At 40.3% G+C, this 13,691-nt stretch overlaps 1 protein-coding gene and 1 long non-coding RNA gene across 2 annotated transcripts; one reads left to right on the forward strand and one right to left on the reverse strand.

Moving 5' to 3' along the window:
• The first annotated feature begins 1,498 nt into the window (after positions 1 to 1,498).
• Positions 1,499 to 10,915, forward strand: LOC129348929 (filamin A-interacting protein 1-like). Its single transcript, XM_055010600.1, has 3 exons — positions 1,499 to 2,410; positions 4,871 to 5,266; positions 10,391 to 10,915. The coding sequence occupies exons 1-3, from the start codon at positions 1,499 to 1,501 to the stop codon at positions 10,913 to 10,915; spliced, it is 1,833 nt and encodes a 610-aa protein (XP_054866575.1).
• Positions 10,916 to 11,722: 807 nt separating this feature from the next.
• LOC129348860 (uncharacterized) lies at positions 11,723 to 12,673 on the reverse strand. The gene is made up of 3 exons (XR_008601584.1): positions 12,268 to 12,673; positions 12,115 to 12,184; positions 11,723 to 12,047 (listed from the first exon to the last, which is right to left on the reverse strand). It is a non-coding gene; the product is annotated as an uncharacterized LOC129348860 (long non-coding RNA).
• Between the last annotated feature and the right edge of the window lie 1,018 nt (positions 12,674 to 13,691).

A 13,691-nucleotide genomic window follows, 5' to 3' on the forward strand; every position in this document is an offset into this window, starting at 1 on the left:
AGCTATGTTAATTGCATTTTCCCTATTAAATAAACAATTAAATAAATAAAATTAAAAAAGTCTAGAGATTGACTTGGCCAGTCTAAAACCTTCTACTTCTTGCCCCCGATGAACTCTTTTGTTACAGTGTGTTTTGGGTCATTATCTTGCTGCACGATGAAGCATTCACCAATCAGTGTGGTTGCATCTTCCTTTAAATTGGCAGACAAAATGTTTCTGTAGACTTCTGGGTTCATTTTGCTGCTGCCATCATGTGTTACACCATCAATAAAGATTAATGAGCCATCCCAGAATAAGCCATGTGAGCCTAAGCCATGACATTACCTCCACTGTTTCACAGATGAACTTGTATGTTTGGGATCATGAGTAGATCCTTTCTTTCTCCAAACTTCAGCCTTTCCATCACCTTGGTAAAGGTTCATCTTTTTCTCATCAGTCCATAAAACTTTGTCCCTGATTTTTTGATGCCCATCTCTGTACTTTTTGGCAAATTCCAGCCTGGCCTTCCTATTCTTCTTGCTCGTGAGTGGTTTGCATCTTCTGGTGTAGTGTGGAACCCTGGACATCTTAATAGTTCATATGATGTCCAGAATTAGTAGTTCTTCTAATTTTATTGGTCCCACCACTATTATTTTTTGCATTAATAGAAATTGAAAGGCCTTGTGTCACACGTTAAAAAAAATCCTAAGTAATTGTAGGGCGACACCCATTTTCATCAGTAGTAGTCAGTATTGGCTCTGTAATGTGAGAGATTGGTGCTGTTTTCCTGGCATACAACAAAGTAAACAGTAAACATGAGAGTAGTCAAGATAGCAGCAAAGAGAGCCAATACTCATCAGAAACTATTTCTTCTGCATTTGCAGGTGAGGAAAGTGCACAAGTGTCATATATATATTTATGTTACATTTATCTTAAATTTGTGGTGCCGCCTTTTATGTTTACTATGTGATAAATGTCAGAAAACTAGAAAGCTAACTATCGCTAGCATCGGCTGCCAATACAGGCCCGTCAGCACGCTGTAGCCTCGTGACAATAAACAATGCATAATAAAGCAGGTGATCATAACAAACACTTTCATTGTTTTCATGTGCATCAAGATTCAGTTTAGTAGTTTGTAAGAGTATATCATGTAACCCACCGCTAGAGTAGCAGTTGTTTTGCATATGTTGTGTTCAGTAACTGGTCAAATATTAAGTCCAAAATCTGCCAGAGCTACAGGGTTCATCAGCAACACTGATGTCAGAGCTGCTCAGTGGCTGTTTACTTTCAAACTCGCCTGCTGTCACTGTGGCAATCGCATACTGTCAAAAGATGGAAGGCACATTCTGTTGATGATGTCACAGAGGTGTCATGATGATGTCACAGAGGTGTCATTATGATGTCACAGAGGTGTCATGATGATGTCACAGAGGTGTCATTATGATGTCACGCACCCAAAGGTGTATAAAGCCGGGTGGAAGCTCTGGTCCAGTACTGACTGTCGGCACACAGAACCAAGATGAGAGCGAACGCAGCCAAACAGCAAGTGAAAGCCAGAGTGAAGAAGCAGATCGAAGAGTGGGAGGCTTCGGTTGCTCAGAGCCTCCGACGGAACGAAGTGGAGCTGATGAGGACTTGGAACTCAGCAGAAAGAACTCAGCTCAAGCTACAAATTGAGACCCAGAGCCGCATCCTGGATTTCCTCCACGGAAGGAAAACAAACGTGAAGGACGGCTCCAGGGATCAGAGGGATGAGGTGATCTCTCTGAGGATGGAGCTCACAGCGTCCCAGAACGAACTGAAGGAGGCTAACGACCATCTCAAAGTTGAGCAGAAAATACATCGAGACCTGAAGCTCCAACTGGACGAATACCGGACCAAGCTGCCGGTGGAACGAGATGAAAATCGGAAGCTGACAGCTCAACTGCAGGAGGCACAAGACAAGAATCAGAAGCTGACAGCTCAACTGCAGGAAGAACAAGACAAAAACCAGGAGCTGACGGCTAAACTGCAGGAGCAACAAAACAAAAACCAGGAGCTGACAGCCAAACTGCAGGAGCAACAAGACAAAAACCAGGAGCTGATGGCTAAACTGCAGGAGCAACAAAACAAAAACCAGGAGCTGACGGCTAAACTGCAGGAGGCCCAGAAACAGCTGCAGGAGGCTTCCAGGAAGGCTTCTCTGGATGAACTCAGCGAAAAGCTGCTGGAGGCACAGGATCAACAAGTGGAGACAGAAAACAGAAGCTGTGAGATCCTGAATGCAGCTGAAGAACCTACAGAAAGTCTGCAGAGTCTCGAACTCCAAGCAGCTGCTACAGAACGTCCAGAAGGTCCTGAAGGTCCAGATATTGTGGAGTCTTCAGATGAAGCTGATGATTCTGAAGAAGAGTTAGAGGAGAATAAAGTGGACGTCTCCCAGACCGGCCAGGTAACGGAGACGGAAACCAGATGTTCCTCAACTGGAGAAACCACAGCAGACGAGGCTCCTGCTGAAAACAACGCAGAAGAAGAAGAAGAAGAAGATGAGCTTCCACAGCTGAAAAAGACAGACAGGAAGAAGAAAAAGAAGAAGTCCAACTGGTTTCTGAGGTTGTTTACATTCGGCTGTGCAAGAGCAGAAGATGATGATGATGATGATGATCATCGTGATCGTCTTGAGCCGCCGGAGAGCAGTGTAGCACTTGCACATGGAAATAGACTACCATTAGTTGGGCTATGGGCTACGGGCTAGGATAAGGTTCGGCTCTGGGAGCTGTGTGAAAATTAATGAAGACAAACACAAAAATTTGTTTACCGGTAATTTATTAAAAATAATCAACAGAAAATACTTGAATATATCAAGGCAACAACAATGATCAAAATAATAATACAAAACTCAAAACAATAACAGAAAATCAGAATCAGAAAATCAAAAAAATCAACCTTCACCTGTCCTTCAATCAATCCAATTAAGAATAAGCAGCTTCACTGTCAACAATATAAAGTGACTATGTGCTTAGTTCAATTATCAATACTCCACTGACAATTCCTGGTTGAAGTGAACAATAAGCTGATTCAATAAACAGTTCCAACAAATTCTTACAAAGTCCAACAAATCCAACAAATCCAACAAAGTCCAACAAAGTCCTACCACACCATTCTGGAAGGGATGAAGCTGTGGGGCTTTAGACCTGCCAATGAGTGGGGTGGGTGAAGGGGTGAAACATGTCAGACGGTTGTCCAGTTTGGTCCAGGGTAGCTCGCCATCAGTTCAAGCCTAACCTGTTCAGCAGACAGGCTTAATAATTATCATCATCATCATCAGTCATTCGTCATATTAGTTGCTCACCAATATTCAATGTTCAGCACAATGTGGGTTCAGGTGGGTGACATCCAGAAATCCAAAGGCAGTTGCAGGCCTGTTAGCATTAGCATGAGTATTATAATGAGCCATGGCATAATAACCAACTTCCAACATGCTTAACAGGAGTTTGAACTCACGTCCTCTTTGATGCTGTGATTTCCAGGTTTCCAGGCTTGTAAAAAGTGAATGGTTTCCAGAGATGAGTGCTGTGGGGTGATCCTGCTGTTCAGTGACTGTCTGTGACTGAATGAAGCTGATGGGCTTCAAACAAAGGAACAGGGGTGGATTCCAGGTGTGAGAGGTGATTGGCTGAGGTGTTGAGAGTGACTGCGAGAAGGTCCAATAATATGGAAGTGACTGACTGCAACTGATTGTGACTGATTGTGACTGATTGTGACTGATTGTGATGGGCAGGTGTCTGTTCATCACTATTCCAGAGTGACTGCTACAGCAGATTTTTGGTCTACGGAGACATCTGATCTCCAGATACATGATGATGGTCGTCTGGGCTCAGAAGTTTAGTTTAGAAGGTTTAGTATCTAGGAATACTTCATCAGAGCTGCTGTTAAAAAAATCAACAAAAAAGCACTAAAGCAGCGATGAAGGGCAAACATTTTTTATAAGAAATAATAAATGCAAAAATAATCTGACTTGTTGATTCTGAACACTATTTAACGAGCTGCCATCTTTTAAATCACTTCTGAACCACTTTCACAGACTTGTTTTGTTTTCACGTGAAGTTTACTTTCAGCTTGAATTAGTTTTAGTCTTCTGTTCCGCATTCTTTTTTCTATTCAATTTCAGTTTTAATAAACATATTTAATTTAACATAAATTCAAATTATGTGATTGAAATTAAAATTTTAAAACAGAATTCTTTAAATGGAGTAATACAACTTCAATTCATGATTTGAATTATTTTTTTAAAAAATACATGATTATTCAAGTTAAACTGCAAATTAAATTATTCAGATTCCATTTTTATTGGATTATAATAATTATTAGTATTGAAATTTAACCATATGAATTCAAATTATGATGCTTCCAGATCTATTTTTAATACAAGTAGTCAAAGTGAAACAGTGCCAAATAGGAATTATTTGATGAGGAAACTAAAAGAGAAAATGTGTAAAATAACAGTGAATCATTTTGAGTTTTGTCCAGTTTTTTAGGGTTAATATGTGAGTTGATGTGTTTTTTAAATGTGATTTTTCTTGATATTTTCTGCATTTTAGCCAAACAGTTAAAATCTGTGAAATAAGAGCAATTTCTATTAAAAATTATACCACAAACATTTTTTTAACTGTAAAATTAATGTTGTTTTTTTTTTTTTTCAAACATTCAGTACAATCTTAAAAAAAAATGCTTTGGGAGTCACATGACGCAGGCAATGAAGATGGATGCCTGAAGTTCTCGCTCCGCTCACCCTGCACTTAAACTTTTAATTAACTCCGCAAAGGCGCAGAGCTTCGAGGCTACACGCACTTCTCTGGCAAGGTAAAGCAAGATGCCCCAGGGAGGTCAAAAGAAATCCGGAAATTCGAAGATATTTTCAAGTTTCGCCTCAGCCAACATGAGGGCTAGTGAGCAAGCTAACAAGGTTAACAGCGCCGACATGCCGCTAGCTAGCAACAAAGCACCTGCTGGTACCGACAGCGAGGTGGCAAGGGAGCTCTCCAGGCTAGCAAAACTTATTAAAGACACGTCTGAGACCCAAGATAAGAAGCTAGATGATACAAAGCGATCAGCACTGGCCACAGAAACAAAGCTGCCCGAAATTTTTGAGCGTCTGAACCACGTTGAGAGTCGTCTAGCATTTTTGGAGGAGGCTAATCAGGAGTTCCGGGAGAGGCCCCCCGCCACCAGAGAGGAGATGGAACGGCTTGGACGGAAACCTGACGACATTGAAAACCGAGAAAGGAGGAATAACTTACGCTGGCCAGTGCTCTCAACACATCTAGCCCCTTGCTCACAGCCATAGGGAAGGGCGGCCCCTCTTAGCACATGCCATCTCCGCAACCAGTGTTACAAAGAAAGCTTTAATGTGGTAGAACCCATCGAGTACATTCTTGATTCCAAAGAAAAAAGAAGTTTTCAGTATGTGCCTATACTGAAGTCTTTGCAGCAGCTCTTAGATAGGCGAGATGTTGTAGAAAAAGTGGTTGAAAACCATAGAACACAGCAGAGTAATAGGGCTACTGATGAGCGACATACTTACAAGTCTTCTCAAGATGGTTCACACTTTCAGGAAAACAGTTTTCTGTCAGAGAATGAGTTGAGAATTTTGTTAAGTTTGTATGTGGATGATTTTGAGGTGTGCAATCCTCTGGGTACTTCTTGCAGGAAGCATAAACTTTGTGGAATCTACTGGACTTTGGGCAATTTGCCTCCAGGCTCACATTCATGGCTGTTGTCAATTGATTTGGCAATCCTGTGTAAAACTGATGATGTAAACAAGTACGGTTATGACAGGATCTGATATCCTCTTCTCCAAGATGTGAAAACAATGGAGCAAGATGGTGTTTTCGTTCCATTTCTCGGCAGATGTCTTAAAGGAACGATTCAGGTTGTTGTGGCAGATAACTTGGGTGCTCACAGCATAGCTGGTTTTAAGGAGAGCTTTTCTGGTGGGTACATCTGCCGATTTTGCACAGGAACAAAAACAGACATCCAAATAAAAGAGGTCAAGTCAAGTCAAGGTTGTTCAGTTTCAGGACAAAAGAGCTTCATGATTCTCATGTGCAGTCAGCTCAGATGAATGGCACAAGCTGTTTTTGAGTATATTACCCCATGTCCCAAACAGCATCTTCAGTTTAGATCAGCAAAGACTTTTGTAATGCTTTTCTTCTGTACCAAGTACTCAGATCCTTTGTAATTGTGATTTAAAACACAAAGCGGTTCTCAACTGGGTTCCAAATTTTTCTGTACTCTTTAAGTAAGTTTTTGCCTTTTATTTATTTATTTTTTTTTAATTCATTTTGTTCAGTTTAGATTTTTGGTCACTTTCTGAGATAAGATAAGATTTATTTTGGTCAGTTGTGGTAATTTCAGTATGTGGCAAAATGTCTCTGTCTCTGATGTCCTTCTCGAAAATCAGATGCACTCAGAACACAAGCTCATTTTTTACTACATCAAACAAATGTCTTCACAATGTTTATCTACTAACTGATAAGATTTGTAAAGACAAGACAAGACAGAATTATATTCATGCTTTCAGTCAAATCACAAGAACTTCTTCAGTTTGATGAAATCAGCCAGTTCACAATGAAATGTCACTGTTTATGGATGTTTCTTTTCTTCATAGCAAAGTTGATGTGATATTATGTCATATAGTTTCGAATACAAGATTGAATTCATGTTCACTTAAAGCACATGATAACCTGCTTTTCATTTCTAAATATGATAATCAATATTGTTCCGTTTTAGATTTACAAATTCACACGATCAAAACAATTTCTAGCTAGGAATCAACTACAAAAGAAATTTCATGAGATCTATTTCAAATTTCATTGCCTGTAAGAGCAGAAAGCTGCATGATTGACCACTGAAATGGACTTAAAATGCATCTAAATAGTCATGTTAACTAAAACAGATATTAGTGTACCTTCTCCCCAACTACTCACCACTTAACTAAAGTGTGAAACCAGCAGTAAGAAGAATTAAGATGACGGCAGAGGAAGCTGATTCTGCACTACAACTCTGGTTTCAACACACTAACTGGAGTATATTTGCCACTGTAGATCAGCCTCTTCTTCCGGACGAGACTGAGAAAAATCAACTTGTCTGCAATGATCCTGGTGAGCTTCTAGCGATGGACCATCCAGAGCATCCTGACCAGCTGCATCACACTCTGGTACTGTAACTGCTCTGTTTCAGACTGGAGAGCTCTACAGAGGGAGGTGAAAAGTGTCCAATGTGTCATCAGTACTCCACTCCCCCATCAAGACTGTGCATCACCATTGGTGCCTGTGGCGCCAATTCCTTTATTTTGTAATGGGGGAATCGGAGAACCCAGGCGCAGAACACAGAAGCAGGGAGACAAGAGGAAAATAGGGACAGGTGTTATTAAACAACACAAGAACTACAAGTACTCAAAAGGGAAACTGGATTGTGGGGAAAACCAATAAACTAAATCAAACCTAGTCAGAAGTAACTTAACAAACCGACAGCTAAACAAATCACAATCTGGGGGGGGGGGGGGGCTGAGACCATGGGGAGCTGAAGTGGCAGGGCTCAGTGGAAAAACAGAATCCAGGAGAGGATCAGAGTCTATGAAGGAATGTGAGGCTATGGTCCAGTGGAGAGTAAATGAATGAACAGAGCTTAAATACCTGGATGTGTGATTGGACGCAGGTGAGTTGAATGGCTTGATTACTGCAGCTGATTCTTGTCACAGCAATCAGCAGAATGCAGAGAGGTAATGCAGGAGAGTGACTGAGAGACACCAAGGGAGACAGACAGACGCAGAGACCAACAGGTGCAAACAGAGGGAGCCAGAGGGACAAGACAAAGAGAAAGAGAGACAAGATTATAGATGAGGGAGAAAGAGGAAAAGAGGGAGAAGGAAGGGCAGGGGCGGACCAGGGATCATAACATATTTTTGCTGGAGGACTGAAAACATTTGGGTTTGACATCAAATGATGAATATGAGACAAGAGATCAAACATTTCAGCTTTTATTTCCAAGTATTTACATCTGGATCTGATAGACAACTTAGAAGATAGCATTATTTGGAATGGAACACCACATTTTTAGGTGAGCAAAAATATTGGAACAGATTCACTTAAAACAGATTAAAGTGAATAAGACTTAATATTTAGTTTCAAATCCTTTGCTTGCAATAACTGAATCAAGCCTGTTACCCAATGACATCACCAAACTTATGCATTCTTCTTTTGTGATGCTTTTCCAGATTTTCACAACAGCCTCTTTCAGTTGTTGTTTGTTTTGGGGGTTACTCCCTTCAGTCTCCTCTTTAGCAGGTAAATGCAGCACTATTGGGTTTAAGTTGATTTGAGAAGCACGGTGGAAGGAAACTGCAGGATTCAACGCCGCAGAACCACTATTGGACAGTCTGCTTTTTCAATCAAAGGTTGCAAACTTTGGAACATATTACCAACTGAAATAAAATCAATAACTAATATTAAAACCTTCACAAAAAAAGTTAAGGAGTGGCTTAAAGCAAACCAGAACTGTACTCATTTTTATAGTGTTGTAGGTTAAATAGTTAATTTGGATTGATTTGTGACATTTTACATTTTCTTTTCCTCTTGCTTTTGTTTTACAGATTTGTGAGGATTTTTAACTTAATTTTGTAAGTTATGGTTGTATTTGTTTAGTTTTTGTTGTATATTGTACTTTTAAAGGATTGTGATCTTGTATGTTTTGGTTGTTTTAAAAGCCCAACTAGGGACAGGAGTTGAGAATTAGCTGTAGCTAAAACTCTACATGCAACACATCGGATTCATGAACTGTATTGAAGCTATGTTAATTGCATTTTTCCCTATTAAATAAACAATTAAATAAATAAAATTAAAAAAGTCTAGAGATTGACTTGGCCAGTCTAAAACCTTCTACTTCTTGCCCCCCGATGAACTCTTTTGTTACAGTGTGTTTTGGGTCATTATCTTGCTGCACGATGAAGCATTCACCAATCAGTGTGGTTGCATCTTCCTTTAAATTGGCAGACAAAATGTTTCTGTAGACTTCTGGGTTCATTTTGCTGCTGCCATCATGTGTTACACCATCAATAAAGATTAATGAGCCATCCCAGAATAAGCCATGTGAGCCTAAGCCCATGACATTACCTCCACTGTTTCACAGATGAACTTGTATGTTTGGGATCATGAGTAGATCCTTTCTTTCTCCAAACTTCAGCCTTTCCATCACCTTGGTAAAGGTTCATCTTTTTCTCATCAGTCCATAAAACTTTGTCCCTGATTTTTTGATGCCCATCTCTGTACTTTTTGGCAAATTCCAGCCTGGCCTTCCTATTCTTCTTGCTCGTGAGTGGTTTGCATCTTCTGGTGTAGTGTGGAACCCTGGACATCTTAATAGTTCATATGATGTCCAGAATTAGTAGTTCTTCTAATTTTATTGGTCCCACCACTATTATTTTTTGCATTAATAGAAATTGAAAGGCCTTGTGTCACACGTTAAAAAAAATCCTAAGTAATTGTAGGGCGACACCCATTTTCATCAGTAGTAGTCAGTATTGGCTCTGTAATGTGAGAGATTGGTGCTGTTTTCCCTGGCATACAACAAAGTAAACAGTAAACATGAGAGTAGTCAAGATAGCAGCAAAGAGAGCCAATACTCCATCAGAAACTATTTCTTCTGCATTTGCAGGTGAGGAAAGTGCACAAGTGTCATATATATATTTATGTTACATTTATCTTAAATTTGTGGTGCCGCCTTTTATGTTTACTATGTGATAAATGTCAGAAAACTAGAAAGCTAACTATCGCTAGCATCGGCTGCCAATACAGGCCCGTCAGCACGCTGTAGCCTCGTGACAATAAACAATGCATAATAAAGCAGGTGATCATAACAAACACTTTCATTGTTTTCATGTGCATCAAGATTCAGTTTAGTAGTTTGTAAGAGTATATCATGTAACCCACCGCTAGAGTAGCAGTTGTTTTGCATATGTTGTGTTCAGTAACTGGTCAAATATTAAAGTCCAAAATCTGCCAGAGCTACAGGGTTCATCAGCAACACTGATGTCAGAGCTGCTCAGTGGCTGTTTACTTTCAAACTCGCCTGCTGTCACTGTGGCAATCGCATACTGTCAAAAGATGGAAGGCACATTCTGTTGATGATGTCACAGAGGTGTCATGATGATGTCACAGAGGTGTCATTATGATGTCACAGAGGTGTCATGATGATGTCACAGAGGTGTCATTATGATGTCACGCACCCCAAAGGTGTATAAAGCGGGTGGAAGCTCTGGTCCAGTACTGACTGTCGGCACACAGAACCAAGATGAGAGCGAACGCAGCCAAACAGGCAAGTGAAAGCCAGAGTGAAGAAGCAGATCGAAGAGTGGGAGGCTTCGGTTGCTCAGAGCCTCCGACGGAACGAAGTGGAGCTGATGAGGACTTGGAACTCAGCAGAAAGAACTCAGCTCAAGCTACAAATTGAGACCCAGAGCCGCATCCTGGATTTCCTCCACGGAAGGAAAACAAACGTGAAGGACGGCTCCAGGGATCAGAGGGATGAGGTGATCTCTCTGAGGATGGAGCTCACAGCGTCCCAGAACGAACTGAAGGAGGCTAACGACCATCTCAAAGTTGAGCAGAAAATACATCGAGACCTGAAGCTCCAACTGGACGAATACCGGACCAAGCTGCCGGTGGAACGAGATGAAAATCGGAAGCTGACAGCTCAACTGCAGGAGGCACAAGACAAGAATCAGAAGCTGACAGCTCAACTGCAGGAAGAACAAGACAAAAACCAGGAGCTGACGGCTAAACTGCAGGAGCAACAAAACAAAAACCAGGAGCTGACAGCCAAACTGCAGGAGCAACAAGACAAAAACCAGGAGCTGATGGCTAAACTGCAGGAGCAACAAACAAAAACCAGGAGCTGACGGCTAAACTGCAGGAGGCCCAGAAACAGCTGCAGGAGGCTTCCAGGAAGGCTTCTCTGGATGAACTCAGCGAAAAGCTGCTGGAGGCACAGGATCAACAAGTGGAGACAGAAAACAGAAGCTGTGAGATCCTGAATGCAGCTGAAGAGCCTACAGAAAGTCTGCAGAGTCTCGAACTCCAAGCAGCTGCTACAGAACGTCCAGAAGGTCCTGAAGGTCCAGATATTGTGGAGTCTTCAGATGAAGCTGATGATTCTGAAGAAGAGTTAGAGGAGAATAAAGTGGACGTCTCCCAGACCGGCCAGGTAACGGAGACGGAAACCAGATGTCCTCAACTGGAGAAACCACAGCAGACGAGGCTCCTGCTGAAAACAACGCAGAAGAAGAAGAAGAAGAAGATGAGCTTCCACAGCTGAAAAAGACAGACAGGAAGAAGAAAAAGAAGAAGTCCAACTGGTTTCTGAGGTTGTTTACATTCGGCTGTGCAAGAGCAGAAGATGATGATGATGATGATGATCATCGTGATCGTCTTGAGCCGCCGGAGAGCAGTGTAGCACTTGCACATGGAAATAGACTACCATTAGTTGGGCTATGGGCTAGGATAAGGTTCGGCTCTGGGAGCTGTGTGAAAATTAATGAAGACAAACACAAAAATTTGTTTACCGGTAATTTATTAAAAAATAATCAACAGAAAATACTTGAATATATCAAGGCAACAACAATGATCAAAATAATAATACAAAACTCAAAAACAATAACAGAAAATCAGAATCAGAAAATCAAAAAAATCAACCTTCACCTGTCCTTCAATCAATCCAATTAAGAATAAGCAGCTTCACTGTCAACAATATAAAGTGACTATGTGCTTAGTTCAATTATCAATACTCCACTGACAATTCCTGGTTGAAGTGAACAATAAGCTGATTCAATAAACAGTTCCAACAAATTCTTACAAAGTCCAACAAATCCAACAAATCCAACAAAGTCCAACAAAGTCCTACCACACCATTCTGGAAGGGATGAAGCTGTGGGGCTTTAGACCTGCCAATGAGTGGGGTGGGTGAAGGGGTGAAACATGTCAGACGGTTGTCCAGTTTGGTCCAGGGTAGCTCGCCATCAGTTCAAGCCTAACCTGTTCAGCAGACAGGCTTAATAATTATCATCATCATCATCAGTCATTCGTCATATTAGTTGCTCACCAATATTCAATGTTCAGCACAATGTGGGTTCAGGTGGGTGACATCCAGAAATCCAAAGGCAGTTGCAGGCCTGTTAGCATTAGCATGAGTATTATAATGAGCCATGGCATAATAACCAACTTCCAACATGCTTAACAGGAGTTTGAAACTCACGTCCTCTTTGATGCTGTGATTTCCAGGTTTCCAGGCTTGTAAAAAGTGAATGGTTTCCAGAGATGAGTGCTGTGGGGTGATCCTGCTGTTCAGTGACTGTCTGTGACTGAATGAAGCTGATGGGCTTCAAACAAAGGAACAGGGGTGGATTCCAGGTGTGAGAGGTGATTGGCTGAGGTGTTGAGAGTGACTGCGAGAAGGTCCAATAATATGGAAGTGACTGACTGCAACTGATTGTGACTGATTGTGACTGATTGTGATGGGCAGGTGTCTGTTCATCACTATTCCAGAGTGACTGCTACAGCAGATTTTTGGTCTACGGAGACATCTGATCTCCAGATACATGATGATGGTCGTCTGGGCTCAGAAGTTTAGTTTAGAAGGTTTAGTATCTAGGAATACTTCATCAGAGCTGCTGTTAAAAAAAATCAACAAAAAGCACAAAAGCAGCGATGAAGGGCAAACATTTTTTATAAGAAATAATAAATGCAAAAATAATCTGACTTGTTGATTCTGAACACTATTTAACGAGCTGCCATCTTTTAAATCACTTCTGAACCACTTTCACAGACTTGTTTTGTTTTCACGTGAAGTTTACTTTCAGCTTGAATTAGTTTTAGTCTTCTGTTCCGCATTCTTTTTTCTATTCAATTTCAGTTTTAATAAACATATTTAATTTAACATAAATTCAAATTATGTGATTGAAATTAAAATTTTAAAACAGAATTCTTTAAATGGAGTAATACAACTTCAATTCATGATTTGAATTATTTTTTTAAAAAATACATGATTATTCAAGTTAAACTGCAAATTAAATTATTCAGATTCCATTTTTATTGGATTATAATAATTATTAGTATTGAAATTTAACCATATGAATTCAAATTATGATGCTTCCAGATCTATTTTTAATACAAGTAGTCAAAGTGAAACAGTGCCAAATAGGAATTATTTGATGAGGAAACTAAAAGAGAAAATGTGTAAAATAACAGTGAATCATTTTGAGTTTTGTCCAGTTTTTTAGGGTTAATATGTGAGTTGATGTGTTTTTTAAATGTGATTTTTCTTGATATTTTCTGCATTTTAGCCAAACAGTTAAAATCTGTGAAATAAGAGCAATTTCTATTAAAAATTATACCACAAACATTTTTTTAACTGTAAAATTAATGTTGTTTTTTTTTTTTTCAAACATTCAGTACAATCTTAAAAAAAAATGCTTTGGGAGTCACATGACGCAGGCAATGAAGATGGATGCCTGAAGTTCTCGCTCCGCTCACCCTGCACTTAAACCTTTTAATTAACTCCGCAAAGGCGCAGAGCTTCGAGGCTACACGCACTTCTCTGGCAAGGTAAAGCAAGATGCCCCAGGGAGGTCAAAAGAAATCCGGAAATTCGAAGATATTTTCAAGTTTCGCCTCAGCCAA

The sequence above is a fragment of the Amphiprion ocellaris genome, chromosome 5 (genome assembly GCF_022539595.1).
Source record: "Amphiprion ocellaris isolate individual 3 ecotype Okinawa chromosome 5, ASM2253959v1, whole genome shotgun sequence".
NCBI lineage: Eukaryota > Metazoa > Chordata > Actinopteri > Pomacentridae > Amphiprion > Amphiprion ocellaris.

Excerpts from the sequence above, each read along its gene's own strand:
- LOC129348929 (XM_055010600.1), top strand. The coding sequence starts at position 1,499 with ATGAGAGCGAACGCAGCCAAACAGCAAGTGAAAGCCAGAGTGAAGAAG. Across the intron at positions 2,411-4,870 it reads ACGTCTCCCAGACCGGCCAG|ATATTTTCAAGTTTCGCCTC; the intron begins GTAACGGAGACG and ends GGAAATTCGAAG. Across the intron at positions 5,267-10,390 it reads GGAATAACTTACGCTGGCCA|AGCCTCCGACGGAACGAAGT; the intron begins GTGCTCTCAACA and ends TCGGTTGCTCAG.